Source organism: Quercus lobata, chromosome 7 (genome assembly GCF_001633185.2).
Source record: "Quercus lobata isolate SW786 chromosome 7, ValleyOak3.0 Primary Assembly, whole genome shotgun sequence".
In the NCBI taxonomy this organism is placed as follows: domain Eukaryota; kingdom Viridiplantae; phylum Streptophyta; class Magnoliopsida; order Fagales; family Fagaceae; genus Quercus; species Quercus lobata.
The window spans coordinates 31,821,286-31,848,703 of record NC_044910.1 but is presented as its reverse complement, the minus strand read 5'-3'; the positions used below and the strand labels follow the sequence as shown (position 1 = coordinate 31,848,703).

Below are 27,418 nucleotides of genomic sequence, written 5' to 3'. Positions count from 1 at the left end.
TTGATGTACCGAAACTGAAATGAGGGATACGAGTAGAGCACAAAAACGGCGGCGTTTGTTTCTTTTAAGGTTGGGCTGCATAGATGATGTTAGGCCCAGTTGGTTAATATTTAGTCATTTTATTGGCGAGCCCAAAGGTAGCAATTATAGCTGTTCAATCCACTCTTTCACTTTTGATGGTTTAAAGCCCACGTTTATAATTCTAATTCCATTAATAATAGTGGAAAGGTTATTATTTTCAACTTTATTATAGTAAAACATTAAAGGGAAAATTTCATGTATTCTTTAGAGACATTAGTTTAAGATTATTTTTAGAAAGTTTTTATAGGAATTGAAAAAAAATATTTTAATATTTTTCATAAAATTGGAATTAAAACATTTTTAAAATAATTAATTAACAAATGTTTTAAGGATACTTGTTAATCCAAACCTAAAGATATTAGTTTATTAATTATTTTAAAAAGTTTTTATAAGAAATGAAAAAAAACTGATTTTTCGAATTTTTTTTATTTATATTTTCACTAAAATTGGTTTTGAAAATTTTCTAAAATGGTTCATTAACAAATGTTTTAAGGGTATCTATTAAATTAAAAATAATTTATCACAAAAAAGGAGGAAGCTGTTTGTATTAAGATCCTACTGGGTTAATAAATGGAGAATTAGCTAGATAATCATGATTTGATATGATACAAGGCTTGCCGACTTGAAATAAATCCTTGCCTATGGTCCAGAAAGACTTAATACAAATGGACAAGGAGGGATGACTCTAGTCAAGTGTGAAAGCCATTATGAATGGGTTGAGAGTCCAGCCAACAACATGCTAGTTTGATTTCAATGTGGTGGAAAGACGTATGAGAGGCGTTTGGACTTTGGAAGGATTGGAAAATTTTGTTTTTTGTTTTTTGTTTTATGGGAAGGATTGGACAATTATGACATCTAGGAAAGAAATGGGTGTTGAATTGTTCACAACTAAGACTACAATGAATAAAAAAAATAATTTGTCCCACTCACTTTTTTTTTTTTTTTTTTACTTTATTCTCTACCAATATATTTTAGTATATTTTAAATTTAATTACTTTGTATATATATATATATATACAAAGTAAAAACTGTCTGCAACTTTTGGTTGAGGATGTTTATTGTTCACTATTGGATTAAGGTATAAGGTATAAGGTTTGTTGTAAGAAATAGCATTCTAACTATAGAACTTAAGGGTTTGTTTGGATACTGTTTATTGCTGAAAATTGAAAACACTGTAGCAAAATAATTTTTAAATACGTGAATAGTGCCATAAGACCAAGTTTTAAAGAAAAATTTTCTGAAATCCGTACTAACAGTCCCATGAACAGTGCATGTGGCCCACAGAAAAAAAAATGCAAACACACTTTTTTTTTTCTCCTTACAATCCAAACCCAGCCTTAGTTGTAGAGTTTTACACAAGTTTATTTGTGTTTGATATATTTTTTTTTGGCGTGGTCGCTATCTACTCGACTATTTTGAGGTCATATCATTGGCTATCAGACACTCTAAGTCGAAGGTGATATTATGCAGCCCAACCCACACGCCATCTGAAACATCTAATGAGATTCCCAAATTATGTCACACCCATCATACACGTGATGAGTTGTAATGCATAGAAAGGCTAATATTTGCACTTTATATATTAATAAAACATTAAAAAAAAAAATCAGGTAAATAAAGTGAACGTTCGAGTGCATCAGTAAATTGTATTTTCCTCTTTACTTTTTTTTTTTTTTTTTGAATGAAACAAAAGATTTGCTTTTTATTTAGTCAAAGCATACGGGGAAATTCATTTTTTTTTTTTATTTTATTTATTTTTTATTATTATTATCAAAAGAAGGAAGCTGTTTGCATTAAGCTTCTAATTATTCAGAACGAAGAAGTTCCTATATAATGGGTTAATAAATGGAGAACTTCCTAGATAATTACTATATCCAAGGCTTGCCGACTTTAAGAAATCATGTTAAGGGTATGTAAGATCTTATGACAAAAAAGGAAAAAAGAAAAAAGAAAAAAGAAGAAAAAAAAAAAAAAGAGGTTGGCAAGACTTAGACAGTTCCAAAATACTTATTAAAAACCAGGGTAAAGGACTATAAAGAGGTATGACTCTAGTGTGAAAGACTTTATCAATGGTTTGTTTTTGGGATGCATACAAAATAAGGCAATTTTGATTTCAATGTCGGTGGGAAGACATGACAGGGTCGTTTTAAAATACTGGACTTTTTTTTAAAAGGAAGGATTGGACAGACAATTATGTCATCTAAGAAAGAAAGGTGTTCAATTGCTCACTATTGGGACTAAGACAAACAAACATTGTTTATCGACAAGAAAGAATTTTATTTTACACTTCACAATTGAAAATATGATGGTTAGCTAGTTAGTTAGTTTTTTTTTTTTTTTTTTTTTTTTTTTTTTTTTTTTTTAATTTAAATTATCTATATTATTAATAACTGAATTCCTTGTTCGAGTTTCATTATTTTGTGTATTAAAATATACTCACACAAATTCTTAAAACTCTCAAGGATACTCCTATTTTTTAATCGAATAATTTTAAATTTAAAAACAAAAACTGATTAAAAGAGTAATTTACTATTTTTAAAAGAGTCTCTAAGTTTTAGACTTTCAAACTTTTATCAAGATTCTAAAAATTAGGACACTATCTATATCTTACTTTTAAACATTATTTTACTAAATCCATTAAATTAAAAAAAAAAAAAGCCTTATTACACACACAAAGAACGTGTGATGAGTCTAGTATTATATATGTATATATAGAAAAGTGTAACAAATTGTTATTGGACGTACATTAAATAGAATACTGAAAGTAGAACATATGATTTTATTTAGACTATAATCATTATGATTTTCATGCATCCACAACTTCGGTAAATGATGTTTAATTGTTTGGATTAAGGTATTAGGATTGTTGTAGGAGGTAGAGTTCAAAAGTAGTTGCATAAAGAAGATTAAGGGGCTCAAGCATTCAAAGTATTTATTTATTTGGAGCAGAAGATTTTAGATTTCAAATGTGAACTTGATGATGAGTTTGTTTCAAGTAGAAGAGTTTGATGTAGGATCGAATCTACAATTTAATTTTTGTAATTAAATAATTACAAAAATTAAATTGTAGATTCTGTCCTATATCAGAGGTAGAGTACGTTCTAACTATAGAGCTTTAGTTGTAAAGTAGTTGCATAAAGAGAATTAATATTAATTGAAAAGCATGGATAATTGATGATGATGATGGATTACAAGGGCATTTGTCATTTTTTTTTTTTAAAAAGCATGGATATTTCGTTAATTCATTACTTTTTATAAATTATATTAAAAGTTACACTAAAGAACTTTATCACTCAGTAAAAAAAATTTCAATGATTTAAGTGTTTGGTATGATATGTAAAATTTTTCCAACACAAACCACCAAAATTGGATTGTATTTTATTTACCAAAATTTCATAAGTCAAACACTTTACAAATGATTTTATGGTTAATGGAAAATATTTTCAGGTTTAACCAAATTTTATAATGAAACAAATTAATGCTAAAAATATTTTGCATAAAACATTTTACAGCGAAACAAATGGAGCATTAATATTAAAGTTTGGAGTTCCAATTAAAGTTGTTTAACTTTAGGAGAGTTTAAATTTTAGAATTCTAACAAAATTGCCAATTAATTATGTGACAAATTTTGTTCGAGACTTTTATATATGTACCCCAAGCTCTTTCTTTTCCTCACATTCCAACGCAATACCAGACAGGTTTGAGATCTCAAAATGATGAACGTGGTAGTGTGGTACTGTACGTGTTTGAAACTTTGCACACTTGCCATTTGCCAGGAGCTAGCAGTTGAAGATCGATCCAGTGAGGTTTGATCACAGAATAGAAACGAGTTAAAAGGAAAACCAATTACGTGTTTTACAGATAATATCCACTTAGATCGAATAAGTGAATGGCCCACGAGTTGCGACTTGCTAGCCAGTGAAAGATGCATGTGAGAATTCAGTGGAGCACTTTCATGGTTTTTACTGGTTTATTTGACTTTAGTTCAAGTTTTTGATTTTTTTGCACGGCCGTCATCTATGACTATTATCTATTTCAAGATGATAATTGCAGCCCAAGATATACGGCATCCGAAACAGCTAAGAAATTAATCATCACTTTTAAGCGGTGTATATAAGAAAGCCAAGTCTTGGGAGTACAGAAAAGCAAGCTCAGCTTTTATTTCAGTTTCAAGGTTTTATGCAAGCTATTTTCACCATCCCTGAACTCCAAAGCTTACAATCCCATTTCAACTCGGGGCGTCTCAGCTTCTGGTCCAGTAGTTTAACTTTCATTCTCCCAATCAGTCTTTTCTTTTCAGCTTAAATATCTTGAAATCTGCTCAGTTCAATCTTAGTACTTAAGTTTGTATTCTGTCTTCCTTTCTAGCTACTCCGGTAGCTCAGTAACTGGATCTGAAACTTTAGTGGGGGGCTTCTGTACAAAATCTTATTGTCTTATTTTTGGTCTTTGATTCTAGATCCTTCATCCAAAAGCCTAAGATTCCATGCTTGTATATCTTTGTTCTAGTCTTGATTCAGGTGTTAAGAAGCTCAATTCTTTGTATTAATCGTTGTAAAGCCCCGAGCTTTGGAGCTCAATTTCTTTAGTCATATGCGTTTTCTTGGCTCTATTGATTTGGTTACTGATTCATGATCTTTCCAAATTAGGAAAAAACTGTAACCAAGTGGACCTTTTGAGTCGATGAGGAACACTCATAAATTTGGTCGAATGACTATACCTATGCTCATTATTCTTTACTTGGCCTTTACAATTCATGTAACTTTGGCCAACAATTATGTGCCAACCGAAAAAATCCTCCTAAATTGTGGGGGAGCTTCAAATGGCAGTGATACCGATGGTCGGAAGTGGACCACAGATATTGGGTCCAAGTATCTGTCAACTAGTCGGAAAACCATCGCATCTCAAGCTGCTACTCAAGAACCTTCGGTCCCTCAAGTCCCTTGCATGACTGCTCGGGTTTTCTACACAAATTTCACCTATAAAATTCCCGTGGTCCCTGGTCGAAAATTCGTTCGTCTTTACTTTTATCCTGTTTCCTATGCAGGCTTAAATGTATTCGACGGCATTTTCTCTGTCACGGTAGGGTCATATACTCTCCTTAACAACTTTAGTGCTGCACAAACTGCAGAAGCACTAAATTTCGCATTTCTTGTTAAGGAGTATTCAGTCAATGTTGATGGTCAAACATTGGATATAAGTTTCATTCCATCTGCCAAAGCTCCAAAGGCGTATGCATTTGTGAATGGGATTGAGATTGTGTCAATGCCTGATATTTATAGTTCCATTGATGGAACTCTAAAGATTGTGGGTCAAAATTCTGCTTTCTACATTGGGAACAACACTGCACTCGAGAATGTTTATCGGTTGAATGTGGGTGGAAATCATATTCCGCCCTCCCAAGATACAGGTCTTGATAGGACTTGGTATAATGATGTTCCATACGTCTATGGGTTTGCCTTTGGTGTTACATATTCTGCTGATCTTGATACAAACATGACGATCCAATATCCTCCGAGCATTCCTTCTTATGTTGCACCAATTGATGTCTACGCCACAGCTAGATCAATGGGGCCTAATTCTCAAGTCAATCTCAATTACAACTTGACTTGGATTTTTTCAGTCGACTCCGGATTCGCTTACCTAGTTAGGCTTCATTTTTGTGAGATTCAGGTATATATGACCATGGTTAATCAAAGAGTGTTTGATATCTTCCTTTATAATCAAACTGCTGAGCAAGGGGTGGATGTTATTGCTTTGGCACGTGGTGAAAGTGGAGCAGATAAGCAAATTGGGGTTCCAGTGTACATGGATTATGTGGTTCTTGTTCCAAATGGAAGCCCACAACAGGATTTGTGGCTTGAACTGCATCCAAACGTACATACCCAACCAAACTATTACGATGCAATCCTGAATGGAGTAGAGATATTCAAAATTAATGGTACAAATGGTACTCTTGCGGGGCCCAATCCTATTCCTGCTCCTAGGGTGGATGTATTTAGCCCAATAAGTTATATACCATCATCAGGCGATTATAAAACAAAGATTCGCAAAGCAATTGTCATTGGAGGTATTTGTGGTGGAATCATCTTAGCCATTGTTATTGGTTTCTTTCTTATTGCTGCTTCTCATTGCCAACATGGAAAAAACTCCAGTGTAAGGGATGTTCCTTCTAAGTGCCACCAAGATCTTGAACAAGGATTTACCAAGAACCTTTGTCGCCGCTTCTCATTTGTTGAGATCACGGTTGCCACCAAGAACTTTGATGAGGCTTTACTCCTTGGGGTTGGAGGTTTTGGTAAAGTTTACAGGGGAGAAATTGATGGTGGAGCAACCCCAGTAGCAATCAAGCGTGGAAACCCACTCTCTGATCAAGGAGTGCATGAGTTTCAAACTGAGATTGAAATACTTTCAAAAGTTCGTCATCACCACCTTGTTTCATTGATTGGCTATTGTGAAGATAGTTGCGAAATGATTCTTGTTTATGACTACATGGCTCATGGAACACTACGTGAGCATCTATACAAGACCCCAAAATCACCATTGCCTTGGAAGCAAAGGCTTGAGATATGCATTGGAGCTGCTCACGGTTTATACTATCTCCACACTGGTGCTAAGCAAACTATTATCCACCGAGATGTTAAGACAACAAACATTCTCTTGGATGAGAAGTGGGTTGCCAAGGTTTCTGATTTTGGGTTGTCAAAAATAGGCCCTACCATGGATAAAACACATGTAACCACTGTTGTTAAGGGTAGTTACGGTTATTTGGATCCAGAATACTTATTGTTGCAACAATTGACTGAAAAGTCTGATGTTTACTCATTTGGGGTTGTTCTTTTTGAGATCATATGTGCTCGGCCAGTATTGAATCGAACACTTCCAGAGGAGCAAGTGAGCTTGGTAGAGTGGGTTGCACATTGCCATGAGAAAGGTATTCTTGATCAGATAATAGATCCTTATCTAAAGGGGAAGATTGCACCAGAATGCTTTAAGCAGTTTACTGAAATTGCAATGAAGTGTGTGGCTGATCAGAGCATTGACAGGCCATCTATGGATGAAGTGACATGGAACCTTGAGTTTTCTTTGCAGCTACAAAGGAACGCAGAGGAAAGCAATGAGGGCATTAGCGAAATACACATTAAGGAGGAGCCATTTGTACCCCATAAATGGAGGAAAAATCTTGATGCATCTCCAAGTTTTGATGGTTGTGGACATTTGTTTTCCCAAGAAGTCATGTCTCAAAAGCTTAATGTTGGTCATCTTTGGACTGGGTTTTTTTAAGCAAGCAGGTTCGAAACTCTAGGCAAATAGTGGTTGTTGGTGGATGAGCAATAGTGATTAAGGGTTGAGACTTGAGATTGAGATTTGAAAAAAAAAAAAAAAAAAAAAAAAAACAATTTTCAATCTTAATCATTGAATAAAAAAAGTTAAAAGGGTAAAAATGGTAAAAAAATTTATGTGTGGTGAGGGTGAATTGCATCGGGTATAATATCTAGATCTATTGTTGTAGCTACCATTGCACTTAAATATATGGTTTAAAAAAGTGTATATTTATAAATGACTTTTATATGATTATTGTAATTACAACTTAAATTTACATTATAGACACACAAAAAGTAGTAAATATTATACACATTTGCCAAAAATGGTAAATATTGTACACTTTTTGCAAATGTGTACAACATTTACCACTTTTTGTGTGTTTAAAATGTAAGATTACATTACAAGTACAATATTAGCTAAGAATTTTCCATTTATAAATACAAAACAATTATAAATATCTTAGTCTTTGTATGAATTCATGGTCCAATTATCTTCATGCTTAGAATTAACTTAAGAATTCCTATTCAAATATCGAATTGTTTAATTGGTCTTGCAATAGAATTCCTTTAGGAAAAAAGAAAAAGAAGAGAAACTGTATGGCAATTTCAAAATCAAATGGCTAACAATGAAAAAAAAAAAGAAAAAGAAAAAACTAAACTAAACAGTAGCAACTAAGTTAAATATGTAAATAAATAAACAAATCTACCTTAGAGTTTATTAATGACTATACTTATGATCCTTACTTTCGTATAACTTGAGAGGGGAATTCACCTTGTGGTTTTCCAATTTTTTATTTTAATTATAAATCAGAATTATCGAAATGTTGAGTTAATGATTCCAGTTTTCCTTACTCGCTTAAGAAGCATGTTAACTCAACTAATAAAGTCTTTTATTATCGAATAAAGAATCTGAGTTCAAGCTCCACTTACATCAAAAATCAATTAAAGTTTTTAGCTGATGATAAAAAGTAATCATCTTAAAGTGCACTTCATTGGTTTGAAATATTATTTCATCGTTAAAAAAAAACGCTAGTGTCAATTCCAACTTGGCGACAGCCTTGAATTCCTTGGCATCCTTGCTTATCAAAGTCAATCTTGGTCTGGAACGGCTACGTTTGTTTGTTTCTCTTAGGGTTGGCTGAAAAAATGAGGCCCAATGCATTTCTTTTGGTACTAGGCCCATTTGAGATGTAAGCTCAAAGTTAGCACCTGTTTAATTCACTCTTTCACTATTTAGTATTTTTTTGTTTCTTTAAGGCCTTAGGATTCCCAAATTATGTCACACCCGTTGTACACATGAATAAACCCAAATATATAATTCAATGAATTGTAATGGAAAGGCTAATATTTGCACTGGACAAAAGCCATGGACATTAAAAAATATTCAGGAAAATAAAGTGAACTAACCTCAAGTATATTAGTAAAGTGCATTTTCCCTTTGTTTTTTTTGAATGAAACACATTACACATCATGAATTTGCTTTTTATTTGGTCAAAACATACTAGGAAATTCCTTTTTTATTTTTATTTTCAAAAGAAGGAAGTTGTTTTGCATTAAGCATCTAATTATTCAGAAAAAAGAAGTACCTAATGGGTTAATAAATGGAGAACTTCCTAGATAATTACTATATCCAAGGCTTGCCAACTTTAAAAAATCATGTCAAGGGTAGGTAAAGATCTCATCTCAAAAAAAAAGGTAGGCAACTAGGCAAGACTTAGATAGTCCCAAAAGACTTATTTAAAAAAAGGGTAAGGAGGGATGACTATTTGACATTATCAATGTTTTGTTTTTGGGATGCATACAAAATAAGGCAATTTTGATTTCAATGTCGGTGGGAAGACATGACATGGGCATTCGGAAGTATTGGGCTTTTTAAAAAATAAAAATAAAATAAAGATGGATTGTACAGACAATTATGACATCCAGAAAAGAAAGGGTGTTCAATTGTTCATCATTGGGACTACGACGAACAAACATTTTTTATCCATTAGAAGAATTTTATCTTATACTTCACTAATTGTAACATGTTATGTCCCATAATAAAAATTGTAATATGTTACGGGTCAATTTTTTTATATTATTATTATGAGAGAGAGAGAGAGAGAGAATGATGGAACATTAATTAGAATACTAAAATTATAACATATGATTTTATTTAGACTATAATCTATATCTATATATTACTAAAAGCTGAAGCGTAGTGTTTAATACTGCTGCTCTCACGTTGCGCCACATCAACTGCCACGACATTTTTTTTTTCTTTTCTTTTTTAAAATATAATATGTCCTACAATTTTAAAATGATTTTTACAATTTTCAGCCCTATAAATGCAGCCCACTACTTATTTATTTACTTCCACTATCACCCTATAACAAATCTAGCCCACTACTTATTTATTTACTTTCACTATCACCCTATAATAAATCTGTATAATTAATCCATCCCATCTCTTATTTATTTTGTTCCACTATCAAGCCCAACCCAAAGACTTTTCAGTTTAGTTTTAGGGTTTTGTGTGAGCCTTTTCGGTTTAAGGGAAAAAAAAAAAAAAAAAAAACAACAACAACAACAACATTTTTTTTTTTTTTTTTTTTTTTTTTTTCTTTCCAATTTCCTTATAATTATTTTTAACATTTATTTTTTTAATATTTACACTTCTCCAACCTTTCGCTCTCCCTTGCCATTTCATCTCCCCACTACTTCTTCAATCTTTCTCCCTCCCTTACTTTTTCATCTCCCCACTACCCTCTACATTAATATCATTCTTCCTCTTTTCCTTCATCTTCCTTTATTTTTGTCTCTTCTTATTCACATCATCTTACTATAAATTTGTCACTATCTCTTTCATTCTATGCATAGTTTTCCCTCACAAAAAAAGGTTCTTTCTCTCTCTCTCTCTCTCTAAATTTTTTGATGGATTTTTATTTTTATTTTTCTTGCATCTCTACTTTAGGTTGATAATTTTTTATATTCTTTAAAACTCTATTTTGGGTCAATGCGATTTAATTTTGTTTTTTAAATTGTGATTTAGTTTTTATTTTTTTTATTTATTCTCTTTGATTGTTAAATGTTATCCTATTGTGTTCTAAAGAATTAAATATAGCATATAAAAATATAATATTATTCTATTACATAGCATGATTTGGATAATTTGGTATTTATTCCATTACTTAGCATGATTTTTTTATAGTACTCAATTTAGATGTTAAACTATGAGACTTTACTAACTTTTGTTTATTTTCTAATCCTTTGTGGTGGACAAAGCACTCATAATAGTTGTATTAGAAGTATTCTATAATGCCATTTATTTAAAGAAAAGCAAATTTTAGCCAAATGAAAATAACCGGATAGGTGACAAATTTTAACTTTTGCAATTTTACTTCTATTATTATTATTATTTTATAACAATGCATGTATAGAAATTTACTTCTTAGATTTTGCTAATAATTGTTTACTTGATAATATGTTTTGGGCAGCCGAAATTATAATTTCTACAAAGAAAAAAACCTTAATAGATTATCAAAAACAAAATTTTATCCTAATATTGGTTCAATTAATCATTGTTAAGTTATTAATTTTTTTTTAATTTACATTTTTTTGGTGTTTTAGATTGTTCTTATATTACATTTATGATTGTTTCTATAATAAATAAAAATATAATTATGAGATACATCACTCATTATTAGATTAGTTTAAATTGTAAAATTTTTCTTTAATAAAACCACCATAAAAATAATTATCACGCGTATCGCGTGGGTTCGCGACTAGTTACCATAATTGTCATGCATCTACAACAACAGTAAAGGAAGTTCATTGTTCACTATTGGATTAAGGTATTAGGATTGTTGTAGGAGGTAGAATTCTAACTATCGAGCTTTAGTTGTAAAGTAGTTGCAATAAAGAGAATTAATTGAATAAAGCTAGAGTTCTAACGTTTGATGATGATGATAGAGTTTTAGCGTTTGATGATGATGTATAAAAAGCATATGCATGGGAGAAGCTAATTAATGAAAATAGATAACTTATGACGTGTCATCTGCTATGATATTAGGGATAGACTAAAGTAAGAAGTAGGTATATCACAAAACTAAAATAAATGTACTTACTTATGTATCTTTGCAGGATCCCTTCAAAGTTTTTAGGAGCAAATCTAACCTTAAAGACCAACCATTGTTGTCCATCCAAAGATCCACTTGTCCCCATTTCAGCCAGTAAGAACGTCATGAACTGCTCTTGCTACTTTACAACTACACTCAATATCGCATAATAGGTAACAATATATTTTGATTTAACAGCTTAAGCAAGACAAAAAAATAACAAAATTGTAATAAGTATTTGATTCCTCCGAAAACTTGAAGCAAACATTTCCTAATTCATATTGCCATAGACAAAAAAAAAAAAAAAAAAAAGGCAGCATATCACATGTCTTAAACTAGTTGTCTAAAATACTACACGTTAAGGAAAGGTTATAAAACTTCAAACCCACAAAAATTAAGCATACGTTTTGCAGTAATCAATAAAATTTACAAACAGTCTTCTTTGTGCATTCTCGTAGAACTTGTGGAGGCCTTGTAGCTGTCCTACGTCTATCTCCTGCAAGCTCAGGATTATTCTCGTAGAGGATATTGAACATTCTACTAAGAAGCTGCAGAGTCATAAGAAGCATGGACATTGTAATCCATCACAACAAGATTGAGAATATCCACCCCCACCCCCTCTCCCCCACCCAAAAAAAGAATGAAAAAGATCCATAAAAGATTACTTGAGAAGACATAAAGGGAACGCAGCCAACAAGACTCCCACAATGACAAAAGGAACGTATGATCCACCAAAATCATAAAAGGTATTGGTTTCTTATTTAGTTGATAATACGCGCATGAGACAAGAGAGGGTACTCAGCCACGGAAATAAAACAGAAGTGTGAAAATATGCAAAGACCCAATGGCAGTTCCATTAATCATCTTTTGTCACATGCCAATACACTAAAAGAAATGAAAATGAGAGTTGTGTTGGAACATATAACTCAATATAAATAATTCCAAAAGAATTTGCTACATATAGAAGTCATACTAACAGCTCATTATGCTAAATTTTCAAGCACTTATAAAACCTAATGCCCAAAAGATTATAAAAAGAGAAGGTATGCTTTGTAACTTATACCACAAGAGCTTCACCAGCATATACTAGAAGACACCCACCCAATTTCCTAAAGGTATCTTAGAAGGTTGTTTGTGCATCAAGGCAGTTTTCTGCTCCAACTGTCAAAACATTTTCAAGTGACGGAAATGACTAAGGCCTTGATATCTATAGTGTCCTAGATACAAGGAATGAGTGATTAGAGGCTTCTCCACCACTGGTAATCTGTAATAAAATAATCAATAGTACTTCATTCTCCATTTTAATGTCTATTTCAATGCACAACATCCCTATCAATCACAAAAATTGAATGAGCAGTAGTACATACCTCTTCATATTCATAATCTCGATCAGTTCTTTCCCAAGAATACCGCATTAAGACAATCCCTTCCCCTTCTTCATCCATGCCTATGTGGTTTGAAATATGATGATATTAGTATAACTAGATGCAAGTATACTTATCTCAATCCAATATAAGTAATTACCATTTTTACCAATGGAAAAACACAAGAAAGGAAAATATTACCATCGGTATCCTCCTGAGAGTCATTTTCACCATTGAGAACTTCTTCATCAGATACTGCAAGTGAACAAGCCAAAAAAGTCACCAAATGACAGCAACACAACTACATAAGTAATGTCACGCCCCAAACCTCAAAGGGTCCAAAGCATGAGAAAGACATCTCAAAGTACCTGTAAATTTTTTATTTTTTTTTTAATCCAATCCACATAAATCATATCCAGTATCAATATTAAGAATTATCATAATAATTCCATTGAATATATTCTCAGAGTAAGTCAGAACTCTAAGCAATAATTATAAAGACCAATGGCTACAAAAGAATAGAGGTTTGAATAAATAATTACATATTATCAGCTTGTCCCATCAGTGATAAAAATGTCACAACCACTATAATATACAAAAGAATGAGTCAAGCCTATTCTAAGATGTACAACATATAATATCTCCATTACAAAGTTCAGCTTCTATCAGTAGTTAGTTTAACTATTGTTAGCCACCAAAAAGCTATCTCAAAAGATTATTGCTTACTTTGAAAAGTTTATAAAATAATGGGATGAGACAGAGCCTAGTAAATAGTATATTTAATGGGGGTGGGGGAGATGCAAGTTTCATATTCAAAAATAATAATATGACAAGAATAATTAAATAATGAAACACAAAACTTTTCAAAGTAAATACCTTGAAACTATATACTATAATCTGTGAGCATCAACAATATAATTTCCAAAGCCATAATATCTAACATAAGATAAATTATCACAAATATACCACATAGACTGGTCAGGGGATCCACCCATTCACAACTGGCATGATATTGTCCTCTCTAGTATACAGACTCTTGGCCCCATAGATAGCAGCCTCACCCATACTCTCAAAGTTTTTCTCTCCCCCCATGGATAGCAGAGAGAGTGTGTCAAATAGGACCTCTCTTGCATGTGGTCTCTTAGCCCCATGCGCAGCAGCCTCACCCACACACAATCAAAAAACCTCTTCCCCCCCATGGGTAGCAGGGAAGAACGCGTCATCCAAAGTGAAAGGGCATTGACCTGGATTTGATTTCGTTGTCACAAAAATTATGAAAACCAAATCGAGTGATCACCAGGAAATCACACATGACATGATGTTAAAATCACATAAATCTCACAAGTTACATATACTTTGAAACACATAATTTATGTCTAGGTAATTTTAGAAAAACCTTAAATAATCTAACTTCCACAAAGTTTGTAAGGTTTCAACTTCATTCTTGTCAAGAGATTTTTCTATCAATTTCTCACATAACAAGACAAGATAAGCATCTTAAAATTTTATAATATACCATAAAATCCATGATTTTCTTATCAAAGATTAAATAAAAGATGCTCATTTTTTCATATCAACAATTCATGTATTTCCTCAAATATAATACCAAGTATGATGCATTTTCATATATAATCATACATATATTAAGGTTATGACACAATAGTTTTAGGAAAATATAATTTCCATAGGTAGTTTCCAAAAGTGTATCTAACTCAAAAACATCATTTATGCAACATGTTTATTTTACAAAAATCTCATTAAAAAGCTACTTACCTCGCAACCGCAAAAACCTAATTCTCCAAGCTCCAAGGAGATTAGCTAGAACCTAAACAATATCAAGTAAACCTATCACAATAAGAATAGAGCTTGAAATTATATCTAGCTACAATTTAGGAATTGCCAAATAAGCAATTAATTAGGCAAGCCTAGTATTTAACCTCATCAATAATAATATATCCCACTTCCAAAGTTTCTCAACAAATTGATTCACAAGGCATAAACTCCAATTTATAAAGTTAACCCATTTAATATCATCTCCAACATCATGACTAGTTTCCATAAAATTTACACTATATCAATAAGAAACCCATGAAAGCAAAATCAAAATATCCTCCAAGGCAAGAAATTTAGAACTTCAACTAACTCCAAATAAACCCATTGGCAATGGAAAAAATTAGATTTACCAACCATCACATGTTATAACTCAAAACCCCTAAATTTGCCACTATACATAAATCTTAGGTGGTCATCATTAGTACAAACCATATACCCACTCATCAAATAATTCCACCAATACAAAACTCATACATATAAATACATAAATATCACTTCTAATGCTCATAAATCACATGGATATCATTATTAAAGTTTAGATAAAAATAACCTCAAGCAAAAGTATAAAACCCACCAAAAAGATTAGAAATTTTTACCTAAAAAAAAAGGATGATGATGCTTAGGGGTTCCTAAGGATTTTTCCGGTGGTCTTACCGGAAAATGATGGGGGAAAAATAGTGATATGGAGGTACTGGCGGGAGAATTTGAAGGAATGAAGAGGAGTGTTCTACCGAAAATGAAAAAGAAGAAAAAGAAAGAAAATAAATGAAGTAAATGAGCCAGCCAAAGAGGAGATAAGATGAGTGAAATGAGTAGTGGGGAAGGGGGTTAGGTGGGGTAGTTGGGAGGCACATGGGGAACTAAAAAAGTCTACCCTTTTTTTTTTGGGTCAGATTGGGACGTTACAAGTAACAAGTATTTGCATAGCTTTAAGGCTAAATGTAAGAGGAAAAGGTAAATACCAATTGTTTTGCTGAGTTCATGTGTACCTCCCAAGTTTTCAATTTTCTCAGTCAACTTATCCACAAAATCATTGGCAGAACCTAGACCTTTTTCCTTTTTCTTCTTCTTTGCTAAAATCAAGGGTTAGCATAAGACAATAACTTTAAGCAGTAGTAGTAATCTATGTTAGGACATATGTGATTTGATGTTAGGAACATATGCCAATATTTTTATGTAATTAGCTAATCCTTTGACAAAACGCACTTTACTTGTAGTTGGGTAGATCTAGGATGTGTTTAATATTTTATGGAACAAGGTTTCAAGATTAAGTTTTAAAACCATGCAAGTCTGTCTAAGAAACAAGTGAAGAAGTGCTGGTTTTTAAAACTCGACAGCTAGCTGGACAGTTAGCATCTATCAAGGTTTAAAAGCTGTTTCAGTTCATGGCTTGACAGCTAGCTTGATAGATGGCTGTCTATCGAGGTTTATGAAATTTAGTTTTTCAGAGTTGATTTCACTCCAATCTGTGAGTATGTGTTTAGGCTTTCTTTTCTCACAACCCTAAACATATATAAGGATTATTTAAAGGACTTTCAAAGGTTGCATAGTTGCACAAGTGTAGAGTAAAGTTTTGTTCATGCAAATTGTGACTGGAGACAGAATTTGCCCTAGTTCATCTTTCTTTTGAAGAAGTTGCTGTGCTTGTACACCTTAGAGTTTTGTGACCAAGGAGCTTCATAATTTTCATTGTGTGATGAACTGAAAAACTTTGCAGCCAATATCTTTCTCAAGTTGGTGATCAAGTCGTGTACTGGGATCCGCGCATCTATTGGTTAGTCATGTATTGGGAGTCGTGCATTAAAAATGAGAGATTATCACTACAGAACAAGTCTAACTGGGTATTGGGGTAAGGGTTCAACTATAGGTTGGAATAAGTACTAGGATTCCTTTATTTGTAATCACTTGTTTTGATAATAATGGATTCTCAGGAGAGGTGACCTTAAAATCACCTGGTGAGATTTTTATCATGTAGGTTTTCTCCATTCGTAAACAAATTACCGTGTCAATTTATTTTTCGCTGCATTTAGTTATTTGGTGGTTTGTTTATGCTGCCACGTATATTGCATGTAAATTGAATTAACTAATTAACTTGGCTAAATCAATTGGTTAATTTATCACAAGGGGTAAATAAATTCTTGGCCTATCAATCTATTACCACCCAGAAGTATCTGAAGCTGAAAGTACTTCTAGGTTCATAAGTAACACAAAGGTCAAAGGATATGAGTATCAATCAATTAATAATATCTAGAAATCAATACAAAGAAACTTACATTTGATATATCATCCTTCAATTTCTTGTAGGTTTTGATTAACTGTAATTTCAGAGCTTTTGTATTGGTCGCTAACTGTGAATTGTCCCACTTTGGGGTTCAAAGTTTGAAGTTTGATATGGTAAAGTTGGTTAAGAATTCAGTGTGTTTGAGGTAAACTTGCATAAACAGTAAGTCTTTGATGGTTGATCAGCAACAACAAGTCGTTTTGTTCTATCTTCTTGTCTTGTCTGGTTGTCGTGGTCGAGTTTTTGTTAAGGTTGGGCTGCATAGATGATGTAGGCCCAATTGGTTAATATTTAGTCATTTTATTTTGGTGCGAGACCCATTAGGGAAAGATGATGTAAGCCCAAAGTTAGCTATTATTGGTGGTGCTAAAAAGCTGTATTGCTATTTTAGCATCACCAAATACAAAACTATGTCTACATTGGTGGAACTAAAGCCAAATAATTTGTAACTGTGCACTATAGCTCATATATAAAAATATATATATATATATATTTTTTTATTCATGTGTTCACATTGCTTTATATCATTATTCGCGTGTTCACAATACTGCTTTGTATTATTATTCACATGTTCACACTGCACTGTAGCTCATTCACGTGTTTACACTATAGCTCATATGTAATAAACAAATGAGAAGGTAAAATAGATATTTTTTGTGGAGCCATAACTTAAGCCATATTGCTAAAGTTATGGCTCTACCAATGTGGATGCTCTAAGTTTTTCAATCCACTCCTTCCCTATTCATTTTGTTGGTTTAAAGCCCACATTTATAATTCTATGAATAATAATGGAAAGGCTAATATTTTTACTTAACGGATGTGTAAAGTTGTTATTTACAACTATTTTGCATTGGTTTTAATTCCGTACCAAATTTGATTATAATTTTGTTTAATCTTATGTACCCTGTATTTTATATGGGATTTCAATGTATGGGTTGTGTGTGAGAGAGAGTGTGAAGACTTAAGACAACATTGAAGATCAAAGGAGCTTTCGCCGATAGCTCGTGAGAAGACTTTGCGCGAAGTGAAGCTATGTGCACAGCACATGGTAGGAATGCGAAGAGTTATGACAACTGGTTTTTACGAGTAAGACCTTCCTGCGAGATACCCGCGAAACAGTCTGTTTTGCTATTTTGGCATATCTGCTCCACTATGTCTTCACCCACACTATATATACTATTATTACCCACATATTAAGAGGAGTACTTTTCAGAGAGAAAACCCTAGCCATAACCCTTGAGAGTTAGAGATTTCATACCCACAATCCTCTACACAGTCTTTTGTGGTTTACCATTAACATGGTAAAACAAAGAATCAGAAAGCAATCATCATCGGAGTTGTTATTGGTGGAATTGTCTTGGCCTTTGTTATCGGTTTCTTTGTTATTGCTTCTTACCATTGCCAGCATTTTAAAGACTCAAGTGCAAGGGAAGTTCCTTCTAGGTGGCACCAAGAACATGGACATGGAAAAGATTCAAGTGCAAGGGGAGTTCCTTCTAGGTGGCACCAAGAACATGGACAAGGATTTACCAAGAACTTTTGTCGACGCTTCTCATTTGCTAAGATCAAGGTTGCCACCAAGGACTTTGATGAGGCTCTACTCCTTAGGCTTGGAGGTTTTGGTAAAGTTTACAAGGGAGAAATCAACAATGGAGCAACCAAAATAGCAATCAAGCGTGGAAACCTGCTCTTTGATCAAGGAGTACACGAGTTTCAAACTGAGATTGAAATACTTTCAAAAGTTCGTCATCACCACCTTGTTTCATTGATCAGCTATTGTGAAGACAGCTGCAAAATTATTCTTGTTTATGACTACATGTCTCACAGAACACAATGTGAGCATCTATACAATACCCAAAAACCACCATTGCCTAGGAAGCAAAGGCTTGAGATATGCATTGGAGCTACCCGCAATTTACACTATCTCCACATAGGTGCCAAGCACACTATTATCCACCGAGATGTTAAGACAACAAACATTCTCTTGGATGAGAAGTGGGTTGCCAAGGTTTCTGATTTTGGCTTTTCAAAAACAAGTGCTACACAGGATAAGACACATGTAACCACTGTTGTTAGGGGTAGTTATGGGTATTTGGATTTGGAGTATATACTATTACAGCAACTGATTGAAAAATCAGATGTTTACTCATTTGGGGTTGTTCTTTTTGAGATCTTATGTGCTCGGCCAGTAATGGACACATCACTTCCAGAGGAGCAAGTAAACTTGGTGGAGTGGGTTGTACACTGCCAAAAGATAAGTATTCTTGATCAGATGACTGATCCTTATCTGAAGGGGAAGATTGCACCTAAATGCTTCAAGCAGTATGCTGTGACTGCAATGAAATGTGTGGCTAATGAGGGTAGAGACAGGCCATCTATGGCTAAAGTATTGTGGAACCTTGAGTTATCTTTGCACCTACAAGCCAGTGCAGAGGAGATAAATGAGGGAATTGCCAAAATGCACATCGAGGAGGAGACATTTGCACCCCATGCATGGAAGAAAGATTCTGGTGTATCCCCAAGTTATGATGATTGTGGAAGCTCATTTTCTCGAGAAATCCCATGTCAAAAGCTTAATGTTGGCCATCTTTGGACTAGGTTTTTTTAGCAAGCAAGTTTGAAACCCCAGGGAAATAGTGGTTGTTGGTAGCTATTGTTGAACTTCAGGGCTATTAACAAAACCATAAAAAATAAATAGAAGGATTAGATTTTACTTAAAGGGTTGTTTTAGCAAGCAAGTTTACAATGACTCAAGCTTAAGAAATAATGAGAAAGAGAGAACATAGCGGATCTGAAAAGTCAAAATTGCTTGCTATTGCCAAAATTGCTCGGAATGGCTGGCATAGAACAGTATTTTAAATCGTATGAAACCTAGAATTTCCCAGTACAGATTTTAATATTCATAAACATCCATTTTGTCTCAATTAATAAACTCAAGTGCCCAGCCTCAATGATAATAACCAAACAAGTAACCTAATGGAAATAGTATATCACTATTATGTACATAGCATCTTTGCAGAATCCCTTCAAAGCTTTTAGGAGCAAATCTACCCCTAACTACTAATTGCGGTTGTCCACCCGAAGACCCACTTGTCCCCATTTCAAATGGTAAGAATGTCATGACATGCTCTGGCTGCCTATGCAACCTGAAACGATGGAAACACTCAAAATGGTATAAAAAGTAACAGTATATTCTATGAGATAACAACTTAAGTTACAATAAACCCAAAAAAATTCATAAGTTTCCGAATCCTCTAAAATATTTGAAGAAAAAATTTATATTGTGATTTTTAAGTAGCTTAAAAACCATTATCTTAAACTGATTTTCAGCTATACTATATGTGAAGGAAAGAATTTTTTTTTTTTTTTTTTGAGAAACAAAGAATATAAAAGTTTAAAACAAAAAATAAGCATATGTTTTTCTTAGATCATAAAATTTACAAACCCTGTCTTCTTTGCACCCCTTAAAAACTTGCGGAGGTCTCATAACTGTCCTACGTTTATCTCCTGCGAGCTCAAGATTATTCTCGCAGAAGATATTGAACACTCTACTAAGAAGCTGTAGAGTCATAAGAACCATGGACATTGTAATCTTTTACAAAAAGGATTAAGAATATCCAAACCCCCCACCCCCCCCTTTCTCTCTCTGAAAGCAACGTAGCTAGTAAGACACCCAAATGACCAAAGAAACATGTAATCTACCAAAATTATGAAAAGCTCTGTATCTTATATAAATGATATTATGCACGATTATCAAAAAAAGATATTATGCACATGAGAAAAAGGCATCAAGCATAGGAACCTAGCAACAAGTGTGAAAAACGTGCAGAGAAACAATGTCAGTCCCATTGATCATCTTTCATCACAAGTGAATACACCAAAAAGAGAAATCTGGGCTGTAGTAGAACATATAGAGCTCATTCTGAAAAACCCCAAAAGAATTTGCTATGTATAGAAATCTTACTAATAGCTTGTTCTGCTGAATTTTCAAGAATTAGTAAAACCAGGTCCCCAAAAAATTACAAAAAGAGAAGTCATGCTTTGTATCTTATTCTTTTACTAACCTTTTAGATTTGAGTGATCATTGCAATTTTAAAATTTAATTGTGGGTGTATCTATTGTATACTTCTCTGTACTTTAGCGATACCATTCTTTTGACTCAATAAATGAATTCACTAATTATCCAAATAAAAAGAATATACATGGAAGAAGTTAATTATTGAAAATAGATAAGTTTAGTGTCATTTCTACTTATGACATGTAATCTGGTAGACTCTGAGATCAGAGATAGACTAAAGTAAGAAGTAGGTGTATCACAAAACTATAATAAATGTACCTATTTATGTATCTTTGTAGGATCCCTTCAAAGTTTTTAGGAGCAAATCTACCCTTAACGACCAACCACTGTTATCCATCCAAAGATCCACTTGTCCCTATTTCAGCCAGTAAGAATGTCATGACATGCACTGGCTGCCTATGCATCCTGAAATGTTACAACTACACTCAATATGGCATAATAGGTAACAATATATTCTTATTTAACAGCTTAAGCAAGACAAGATTAACAAAAAAAAAAAAAATTAATAAGTATTTGATTCCTCTGTGTTAAAAGAAATCCTAAGTCAAATGTATGCCTTTTACAGCAACAAGCTTCCAAGCATATGATGTGATATGATACAAGGCTTGCCGACTTGAAATAAATCCTTGCCTGTGGTCCAGAAAGACTTAATACAAATGGAAAAGGAGGGATGACTCTAGTCAGGTGTGAAAGCCATTATGAATGGGTTCAGAGTCCAACCAACAACATGCTAGTTTGATTTCAATGTGGTGGAAAGACGTAAGAGAGGCGTTTCGACTTTGGAAGGATTATAAAATTTTGTTTTTGTTTTTGTTTTTATGGGAAGGATTGGACAATTATGATATCTAGGAAAGAAATGGGTGTTGAATTGTTCACAACTGATGATGCCGGAAATAATACCACCAGTGAGTCACACGTTCCTCGTACGATCGCCAACGACACCTGCACAACGAAAAGGAATAACCTAGCAGAGAGTACCGGTGTGGTACCGGCCAAACACCCTCCGAAGGTCAAGTTAGAACTATTCTCACTGCTCTAGAGTGCTAGAGAGGGTAAATTATGCGTACCTTGGTTTGTGAGGGTGCTTGGGTTTTTATAGTAGTAGATGGTTGACCACTTTTCCTTGGAGTAAAAGTCTTTTTCTTATAGGAGTCCTCTTGAGCATATTTTACGGGATCTTTTCCTTATGGGGATCCCTTGAATATTATTTAGCGTGGGAAGCAAGAATTTTCCTAATCCGTAGCGTGGGTGGCAAGTAAACTTATTCCCGGTCCGTCAGCCTCAATTTACCTCCTTCACCTTTTTGGATGACGGTCTAGTGATGCCGTCAGCCTTGGAGTCAGCTAACCCTATGACCGTCAGCATAATCACCGTCTGTTACGCCCGAAGGAATTGCATTAAACCGTCAGTTTTATGTCCGTGTGGTTAGCTTTTTTTATCCTCATCAACAACTAATACTACAATGAATATAAAAATAGTTTGTCCCACTCACTTTTTTTTTTTTTAATAACTTTATTCTCTACCACTATATATTTTAGTATATTTGAAATTTAATTACTTTATATATATATATATATATATATATATATATAAAAGTAAAAACTGTCTGCAACTTTCGGTGAAGGATATTCATTGTTCACTATTGGACAAAAAAAAAAAAGTATTAGGTTTGTTGTAAGAAGTAGTATTCTAACTATAGAGCTTTAGTTGTAGAGTTTTTAGTTTTACACTAGTTTATTTGTGTTTGATAATTTTTTGAGCATGGTTGCTATCTATTCGATTATTCCGAGGTCATTTCATTGGCTATCAGCCACTCTGGATTAACATCAGGTGCAATACTTATTGCACCTGATGCAATTCTTATGAATTGTGGAAATTGATAATTGTAAAAAGCAACTTTCAACCTCAACCATTGATTCAAAAAAGTTAAGATCAAAATTTTAAAAAGTAAAAAGTAAAAAGTAAAAAGTTAAAAAGATGAAAAGTGTAAAAAATTTGTGAAGAATTTGGGTGAATTGGTAAGATTCTCAAACTATGTCACACTAGTCGTACACATGTATAAAGCCACGAATATAATTCGATGAGTTGTAATGCATGGAAAGGCTAATATTTGCACTTTATTAAGAAAACATTAAAAAAAAAAAAAAGGTAAATAGAGTGAACATTCAAGTGCATCAGTAAATTGTATTTTCCTCTTTTTTTTTTTTTTTGGAATGAAACAAATTACATATCATGGATTTGCTTTTTATTTGGTCAAAATCATATGAGGAAATTCATTTTATATTTTTATTATCAATAGAAGGAAGCTGTTTGCATTAAGCATCTAATTATTTAGAAAGAAGAAGTTCTCATATAATGGATTAATAAATGGAGAACTTCCTAGATAATTACTATATCCAAGGCTTGCCGACTTTAAGAAATCATGTTAAGGGTATGTGAGATCTCATCACAGGAAAAAAAAAAGAGGTAGGCAAGACTTAGACAGTCCCAAAATACTTATTAAAAACATTCTAAGGACTATAAGGAGGGCTTACTCTAGTGTGAAAGACATAATCAATGGTTTGTTTTTGGGATGCATACAAAATAAGGCAATTTTGATTTCAATGTCGGTGGGAAGACATGACAGGGTCGTTTTAAAATATTGGACCTTTTTTTCAAAGGAAGGACGGGGAAGACAATTATGACATCCAGAAAAGAAAGGTGTTCAATTGCTCACTATTGGGAGGACCAAGTCAGAACAAACATTGTTTATCGATTAGAAAAAAAATTATTTTATACTTCACACATTGAAATATGTTGTGTTAGTTATTTTATTTTATTTTAATTGTCTATACTATTATTAATAATAGGATTCTTTACTTGAGTCTCATTATTTTGCTATTAAAATATAATCACGCAAATTTTTAAACTCTCTAAAATATCTCTATCTTTTAGTGGAATGGTTTAAATTTTAAAAACAAAAACTAGTTAAAAGAATAATTTAATATTTTTAAAAGAGTCTCTAGGTTTTAGGTTTTCAAACTTTTATCAAGATCCAAAAAATTAGAACACTACCTCTAAAAATTAGTGAAATAATGTTTAAAAATAAGATAAAGATAATGTCCTAATTTTTAAGATCTTGATAAAAGTTTGAAAGCCTAAAACCTAGAGACTCTTTTAAAAAGGGACCCAATTTCATAATGTCAACTCATAAGGTTGCTTGTGTTGGGGAAATAACACCTTGGGAAGCCTCCAATTGAGTAGTTAATATAACATATAGTTACTTTGCTTGTTGGCAAGGTGATTTTGGTTAACATGGATGCATAGAAATTTGGAAGGTGATTCCTCATTATTAAATGTGGTTCATTCAGCGGGAGAGGATTTTTGGAAGTTTTAAGGGTTGTCAAAGAGCTATGCTAGATCTGAAGTGGACGTTCCTCCGATCCTTGTTTGAATGTATGGTTGCATCAGGTTTGTTATCTTTTACTAACCTTTTAGATTTGAGTGATCATTGCAATTTTAAAATTTAAATGTGGGTGTATCTGTTGTATACTTCCTGTGTGCTTTAGCTATACCTTTCTTTTGATATAATAAATAAATTCACTACTTATCCGAATAAAAAGAATATACATGGAAGAAGCTAATTAATGATAATAGACAACTTTAGTATCATGTCTACTCATGACATGTCATCTAGTAGACTATGAGATTAGAGATAGACTACAGTAAGAAGTAGGTGTATCACAAAACTATAATAAATGTGCTTATTTATGTATCTTTGCAGGATCCATTCAAAGTTTTTAGGAGCAAATTTACCCGAAACGACCAACCGCTGTTGCCCATCCAAAGATCCATTTTGTCCTCATTTCAACCAGTAAGAATGTCATGACATGCTCTGGCTGCCTATGCATCCTAAAATGTTACAACTACACTTCAATATGGCATAATAGGTAACAATATATTTTGATTTAACAGCTGAAGTATCCGTTTGACATAGATTATTTTTGCTAACTTATTTTACTATTCAGCTTATTTTTGTTACTATTCATGGATCTACTGCACTTTTTGATACTATTCATAGGTCTCATTGTACTATTTCAGCTAACTTTTACCTTTATTTACAGTACTTTCAGTAAAAAAATTTCAATTTCAGCAAAATAAACGGATTCTAAACCGATCCTAAGCAAGGAAAAATTAAGAAAAAAAAAATTGTAATAAGTACTTGATTCCTCAGAAAACTTGAACCAAACATTTCCTAACGCATATTTTCATAGAAAAGAAAAAAGGCAACATGAGGCTCAACTTATATTATATTTAATATTATTTGTTTATATGTATACATGTATTAAAAATTTATTAATATAAACTTGATAATGGATGGTGTAAGTTTGTAAATAAATTCATAATATATATCTATGATTTATTGATAATATTAGTAATCCATTTCATAGTAAAATCACTTTTAACAATTCAAAGTTGGTGAATTTGATTTTTATAAGTTCATAGTAAAATTGATGAGCAATTTTTATATAAGTTCATAGTATAATCCATTTCATAGTAAAATTGATGAGTGTGAGCTCGGTTTGTGTTTGAAATAAAATAAAATGAACAATTTTAAACTTTTTAATATTTGGCACAGCTTCTTAAGGGAAAATATGGTAGCCCTGTGATACTACGAAACCAACTGTATTTATACAGTATTCTAATATGTATGATTTCATGGTCCACATTATCTATTTTCATACTATGAAAACATGGTTCACATTATCAACTGTATTTATATAGTATTCTAATATGTATGAATTCATGGTCACATCAAGATGAGCATATATCTTTGCTAAAATAAAGGATTAGCACAGGACAATAACTTTAAGCAGCACGAGTAATCTATTACCACCCAGAAGTATTTGAAGTTGAAAGTCCTTCTGGGTTCATAAGTAACTCAAAGGATATGAGAAATAATAAATTAGTAATATCTATTTTAGGACATATGTGAATCATGTTAGAAACATATGTCAATATAGAATTGGTTAATCCTTTGACAAAACGCACTTTATCTGTAATTTGGTAGATTTAGGATGTGTTTAATGCTTCAAGGAACAAGGTTTCAAGTTTAAGTGTTAAAACCATGCAAGTCTGTCCAAGAATCAAGTGAAGAAGTGCAGAATTTTAAAACTCGACAGCTAGTATCTATCGAAATTTAAAAGGCTATTTAAGCCCGATGCTCAATAGATAGGGTATTTATTGAGATTTAAGAAAATCAGATTTTCAGTTCTGATTTTCATTCAATCCGTGTATAGATGTTTGGGCTTTCTTTTCTCACAACCCTAAACATATATAATGATTGTTTTAAGGGCCGTCATAGCTGATGCACCTTAATGCAAAAGTCTTTTACAAGCATATTGTGATCCAGAGACATATGCCTTAGTTCATCTTTCTATTCAAGAAGCTGCTGTGTTTGTACATCATAAAATTTTGTAACCAAGGAGCTTCGTGATCTTCATTGTGTGGATGAACTGAAAAACTTTGCAGCCAACATCTTTCTCAAGTTGGGTGTGTAAGCCACGTATTGGGATCTGCGCATCAAATTGGTTAGTCACGTACTAGGAGCCGTGTATTGAAAGGAGAGATTGTTACTACCAAACAAGTCCAATTGGGTATTGGGGTAAGGGTTCAACTGTAGGTTAGTATAAGGTACTGTGATTTCTTTACTTGTAACAGCTTGTTGTGATAATAGTGATGCACCTTAATGCAAAAGTCTTTCACAAGCATATTGTGATTCGGAGACATGCCCTAGTTCATCTTTCTATTCAAGAAGCTGCAGTGTTTGTACACCATAAGGTTTTGTAACCAAGGAGCTTCGTGATCTTCATTGTGTGGATGAACTGAAGAACTTTGCAGCCAACATCTTTCTCAAGTTGGTGTATAAGCCGCGTATTGGGATCCGCGCATCAAATTGGTTAGTCACGTACTAGGAGACGTGCATTGAAAGGAGAGATTGTCACTACCAAACAAGTCCAATTAGGTAATGGAGTAAGGGCTCAACTGTAGGTTGGTATAAGGTACTGAGATTCCTTTACTTGTAACAACTTGTTGTGATAATAGTGAATTCTCGAGAATGGTGACCTTAAAATCACTCGGTGGAGTTTTTGCCATGTAAGTTTTCCCCATTCATAAACTAATCACCGTGTCAATTTATTTTCCGCTGCATTTTAACTTAGTTGGTGATTTGTTTGTGTTACCATGCTTGTTGCGTGCTAATTGAATTAATTAATTAACTTAGCTAATTAATTGGTTAATTCATCACAAGGGGTCAATACATTCTTAGCCTATAAATCTAGATATCAAGATAAAGAAGCTTACATTTGAAATATCATCCT

At 33.0% G+C, this 27,418-nt stretch overlaps 3 protein-coding genes across 6 annotated transcripts; 2 read left to right on the top strand and 1 right to left on the bottom strand.

The window, feature by feature from the left end:
* Positions 1-4,202: 4,202 nt before the first annotated feature.
* Positions 4,203-7,478, top strand: LOC115954067 (receptor-like protein kinase FERONIA). The gene has a single exon (XM_031071921.1). The coding sequence runs from the start codon at positions 4,765-4,767 to the stop codon at positions 7,363-7,365; it is 2,601 nt and encodes an 866-aa protein (XP_030927781.1). The 5' UTR covers positions 4,203-4,764; the 3' UTR covers positions 7,366-7,478.
* Positions 7,479-11,376: 3,898 nt separating this feature from the next.
* Positions 11,377-15,470, bottom strand: LOC115954072 (eukaryotic translation initiation factor 2 subunit beta-like). Of its 4 annotated transcripts, none has more exons than XM_031071931.1 (6): positions 15,297-15,470; positions 14,641-14,692; positions 13,859-14,111; positions 13,069-13,122; positions 12,871-12,950; positions 11,377-12,051 (listed from the first exon to the last, which is right to left on the bottom strand). In XM_031071931.1, the coding sequence occupies exons 3-6, from the start codon at positions 13,860-13,862 to the stop codon at positions 11,920-11,922; spliced, it is 270 nt and encodes an 89-aa protein (XP_030927791.1). In that variant the 5' UTR covers positions 13,863-14,111; positions 14,641-14,692; positions 15,297-15,470; the 3' UTR covers positions 11,377-11,919. The 4 variants fall into 4 exon arrangements, 2 of the variants coding, with proteins under 2 accessions (XP_030927791.1, XP_030927790.1); XM_031071930.1 differs by having other exon boundaries at positions 11,379-12,051; positions 13,929-14,111; XR_004083820.1 differs by lacking the exon at positions 11,377-12,051 and adding an exon at positions 12,328-12,767 and having other exon boundaries at positions 13,834-14,111.
* Positions 15,471-18,278: 2,808 nt separating this feature from the next.
* Positions 18,279-19,589, top strand: LOC115951915 (receptor-like protein kinase FERONIA; the record flags this gene model as incomplete). The annotated part of the gene is made up of 1 exon (XM_031069037.1): positions 18,279-19,589. A coding segment is annotated over one exon (1,311 nt), but the record flags the coding sequence as incomplete, so codon positions are not given.
* Between the last annotated feature and the right edge of the window lie 7,829 nt (positions 19,590-27,418).